The following is a 4,771-nucleotide window of genomic DNA, read 5'->3' as shown; positions in this document are numbered from 1 at the left end:
CAGGGGAACAAGAAAACCCCAATCCCCACTCCCTTCTCTACCTGAGCTCTTCCTCCTGCAGATCACAGCTGCAGCCACCACAGCGCCAGTGACCACAGCTCCAAGGAGAACCAGGCCAGCAATGAGGCCCACTGTGGGGATGGTGGGCTGAGAAGGTGGCTCTGTAAAGAGAAGGGACGGTGAGGGGCTCTGACCTCAGGCTTGAGTCCTGACCTTGCTGCAGGTCTCCAGAAGGGCTCCTGATTTCCCTGAGAAGAGGCTCTGAGCCCAGGGCTCCCTCCTTACCCCATCTCAGGGTGATGGGCTCAGACAGCCCCTCGTGCTGCACATGGCACGTGTATCTCTGCTCCTCTCCAGAAGGCACCACCACAGCAGCCCACTTCTGGAAGGTTCCGTCCCCTGCAGGCCTGGTCTCCACAAGCTCCGTGTCCTGGGTCACGTCCTCCCCATCACGATGCCAGGTCAGGGTGATCTCCGCAGGGTAGAAGCCCAGGGCCCAGCACCTCAGGGTGACCTCATGGTCAGAGACTCGGTGGTGGGTCACATGTGTCTTTGGGGGTTCTGAAGAGAAGGATCAGAAAATTCACACTTTCAATTACCTCCATGGGCCACTGAAGCAGCACTCATGTGACCATCCTGAGAACGGACAGGACAACTTGTTTGGAAGGGGGAAGAACGAAACTCAGTGACTAGCCAGGACTTGGGGATCTGGGATAATCTCCTATCCCTTGGAAAGTTCTAGAATCCACGTGAATGTCCAGGGTAGGAGACTCCACGTCTCCAAAGAAGAGAACACAGACTTCCGGTCCTGACCTGGGTGGAGCGTGAATAACTCAGAAAAACTGGAGTCAAAGTCGCACAGATCTTTTCAGGCCGAGAACAAGGCCTTGAGAGAGAAAGTCATGGTTCACAAGGTGGCTGCCAGGGTCAAAGGGAACCAAGGACGGCGATTTCAGCGATGGTCTCCCCTCCTATTCCTGAAGAAACTAGATTCCTTTATTGTCCTGTAGAGAAGGGCGGGCCCACTGGGCGAGTCTTTAGTAAGAACATGAAAACCTGGGTAGATTCCTTTCTTTTCTGAGGGAGGATGTTCTGACACTGATCCCAATTCCCCTCTTTGTGGGAAGCCAGCCCAGCCCGAGGGGAGATCGGGAGGCCCCGCGGCCCCTCGTACCCGCGCGCTGCAGCGTCTCGTTCCCGTTCTCCAGGTATCTGAGGAGCCACTCCACGCAGGTGCCCTCTAGGTAGTTCCTGTCATGCTCCGCCACACCGGCCGCCTCCCACTTGCGCCGGGTGATCTGAGCCGCCGTGTCCGCCGCGGTCCAGGAGCGCAGGTCCTCGTTCAGGGCGATGTAATCGGCGCCGTCGTAGGCGGACTGACTGTACCCGCGGAGGAGGCGCCCGTCCGGCCCCAAGTCGCAGCCACAAAGCCACTGGTAAGTGTGAGACCCTGACCCACACACTGCGGTCAGCCCGGCCCACTCGGCCCAGCCCCAGCCCCGCCCCCGCCGAGATTAAACCTAAACTGAAAATGAACCCCGGAAAAGTCCCCGCCGGCTCTTCCCGGGTCGGGGGTCGGGCGGGTCCCGCAGCCTCGGGGTGAATCTCGGACCCGGAGACTCTGGGAGACCCCGGCCCGTCCGTGGGGATGGGGGGCGCGGCCTGGACCCGGGCCCGCGTGGCTCACCGGCCTCGCTCTGGTTGTAGTAGCCGCGCAGGTTGTTCAGGCCCACTCGGAAAGTCTGTGCGGCTTCCTTGTAGATCCGCGTGTTCTCCTCCCAATACTCTGGCCCCTCCTGCTTCATCCACGGCGCCCGCGGCTCCTCCTTTGGACTCGCGGCGTCGCTGTCGAACCGCACGAACTGCGTGTCGTCCACGTAGCCGACGGCGATGAAGCGGGGCTCCCCGCGGCCGGGCCGGGACACGGCGGTGTAGAAATACCTCATGGAGTGGGAGCCTGGGCGCGGGGAGGGGCTGAGAGGCGGCCGACCCTCCTCCCGGCGCGGGTCTCGGCTCCGAGGGTGATGGGGCCGGGAGGGAGGTGGGGGCGAGGGTCTCGGGAGACGGAAAAGGGGCGGCAGACGGAGAAGCGCGGGAGACCCCAGTGGGAGAGAGGCGAGGGCGGGAGACTGGGGAGGGAAGGAGCCGGGTCAGGACGCGGCGGGGCCGAGGAGGGGTGGGCTGGGTGGGTTTGGGCTGGGTCTGCGGAGACGCGCCTTCCCCGGGGGTCCTGCGCCCCAGCGGCGCGGTCCTCTCGCTGCGCCCCCCCGCAGAGGCCGTTCCCTCCCGACCCCGCACTCACCCGCCCAGGTCTCGGTCAGGGTCAGGGCCCCCGAGAGCAGCAGGAGGAAGGTTCGAGGCTCCATGACCCACATCCTTGCGAGCTGGGGAGAATCTGAGTTCCGCAAGGTGGTGGCGACTTTATAACCGGGAACCGCGGAGACGCTGATTGACTGCTGTAGAAACCGGACACGCAATGGGAGTGAGAACTGAGGCCTCGTCATGAGTCTCCAGGCAGGAGGACCTGACACAGGTTGTGAGAGGGAGAAGTGAAACTCGGGGCGACGGGGACTCCCCAACACTGTGCTTCCCCGCCCCAGACTCCGCCCTCGGGCCTCAGACCCTGAGAGCCACGTCCGGGGACCTGGGACTCTGCCCTGACTCCTCTCCTCCTGCACCGAGAGCTCTTTGTCACACCGTCTCCCGGAGTCCTGGCCCAGGGGCTGTTGGAGTGAGAGATTCTCAAACACTTGGGTTTCAGGATATCCACACAGTCTTACACATTAGCGAGGGCCCCAAGGGTAATTTTGTTTATCTTGGTTATATATATCCGTATTTACCATACTAGGAATAAAAATTTAATATTTTTATTAATTTCTTTAGAATAACATTCTTAAGCCCTTGCAAGTTAACAGAAGTGTTTTTATGAAAAATACCTATTTCCAAAAATAGACAAGGTAATGAAGAGTGGATCTTTTTACATTTTACGTTTTTGCAAGTCACTGTCTCGTTAGAAGACTGCTGGATTTTCATATTTGTTCTGCGTTTAATCTCTTGTTTTGGTTAAAGTATATGAAAAGAAGTACAGCCTCACACAAATATGTAGGAGTAGTATTTTTAATAACTTTTTCAGATAATTGTGAATATTCCACTCTGATACTAAAATAAAACTACACAAGTGGTAGTTTCTCAATGGTTATTCACAAAGTGGAACCTGAAACAGTATCATTGAATATTTCCTATTCTGTTACATTAAAATCCACAGACCTATTTTGCATATTATATGGCTCTTGTACTAATGTATAATTTAAAGTAATGCATTGTTTCACTAGTTATATAGATCTCTTATTGGCACATTTAGCTAAATATTATCAAAATATCGCATTTGCTAATATGACCACGGATCTCAACGGGAAAGTCTGTCAGTGCTGGGAAGCTGTCAAGCTTACTTGGTGGTTACAAGTTTTCCAAAATTCTGATTTTCTCTTGAGAGCTTCCTTTTTATCAAGGCAATAAGTACTGTCAGTGCATTTTCTTGAAAGGAAAGGCTCACATTCATTTTGAAAAAGTGTATGACAAATAATCAAGACTAATCAGTTTCTGTCATTCATTCTTTCAAGTAAAACTGATATTTGATAGAAAAGAGGCTACACCACCTCAGTTCACACAAATTATGCTCCTCGGGACATAGTATGTTGGAATGTAGCAGACAGGCTTTATGTGTACGTCCCACATCATCATATAAGATATTTTTAAAACGTGGATTTAAGGATAGTGATTTGGTAAGGATAATTTTTACTGCTTCAGGGCATTTTAAAGTGAAAGTGTTTGTTTTTTCTGCAAGTAAGAGGTGGTGGAGGTAACTACTGTTGCAGTTCGGCACCATGGCCTCGGTTCGTGCTAAGTTTTACCTCAGCAAATGTCAACATAGTGAGAAGGCAAATGATGCGAGTAATAATATGAAGAGTTTTGACTCATGGATCCCATGAATGGATCTCAGGGACTTCAAAGGTTCCACAGACCACACTTTGAGAACTGCTGTTCTAAATAAACCAAGGAGAGTCTCCCAATGGGTCTCCACCTTTGCCTCCCCTTCATTTCCCAGAATCCCTCTCCCTGAGTTGGACTCCCTGCCTCCCAAAATTTAGCTTAGAGCATTGCCCCCAGTCTCCACTAGAAGAGAACTCACCCCCTAGAAATTTGATGCCAGAACCTGTCCTCAGTCTGGGAAGTGAGGTGGAGGGACAGTGTTTCCCTTTGGAACTAGGAACAGTTCGTGCCGGAAGGCACCAGACCCACTCATGACCTATATTGGTTTCGCTGTATACCAGCTTACCGTGTATTCATATCTCACACAGAAATCTGACATATCTCTAAGAGAAATGATATTGAGCCTTTCCTTTTACATGGGTCTCATGCATCTGACTTGAGGCCCACAAAGTATGAAGAGCAGTACTGTCCAATAGAATGTTCTGTGATGAGGGAATTGTTCTCTATCTACACTGTCTAATATGGAAGTCAGAAGCAACATGTGGCTATTGAGCACTTGAAATATGGCCACTGTGCTGAGCAGTTGAATTTTCAGTTTTATTTACTTTCAATTTAAATAACCATATATGGTTAGTAGCTGCCATATTGGACAGTGCGTATCTAGAATGTTCTTAGTTTTCAGTCTTCTCCCCCAACAAAGATACTATGTGACTCACAGGTTGATGTATATTAAAATTATCTTCATGTGGGGGTCATGGATTTGTCCATGTGGGTCTTAGAC

General features: G+C 52.2%; 1 protein-coding gene across 1 annotated transcript; it reads right to left on the bottom strand.

Annotated features, from left to right (window-relative positions):
* Nucleotides 1-37: 37 nt before the first annotated feature.
* Nucleotides 38-2,516, bottom strand: LOC124232876 (HLA class I histocompatibility antigen, alpha chain G-like). Its single transcript, XM_046649779.1, has 4 exons — nt 2,303-2,516; nt 1,688-1,957; nt 1,175-1,450; nt 38-561 (listed from the first exon to the last, which is right to left on the bottom strand). Exons 1-4 carry the CDS (start codon nt 2,502-2,504, stop codon nt 38-40), a joined length of 1,272 nt encoding a protein of 423 aa, XP_046505735.1. The 5' UTR covers nt 2,505-2,516.
* Nucleotides 2,517-4,771: the final 2,255 nt, after the last annotated feature.

This window comes from Equus quagga, unplaced genomic scaffold (assembly GCF_021613505.1).
Source record: "Equus quagga isolate Etosha38 unplaced genomic scaffold, UCLA_HA_Equagga_1.0 138775_RagTag, whole genome shotgun sequence".
NCBI classification, from domain to species: Eukaryota; Metazoa; Chordata; class Mammalia; order Perissodactyla; family Equidae; genus Equus; species Equus quagga.
Note: the sequence above shows the minus strand (reverse complement) of the source record. Positions and strands in the feature narration are given on the sequence as shown.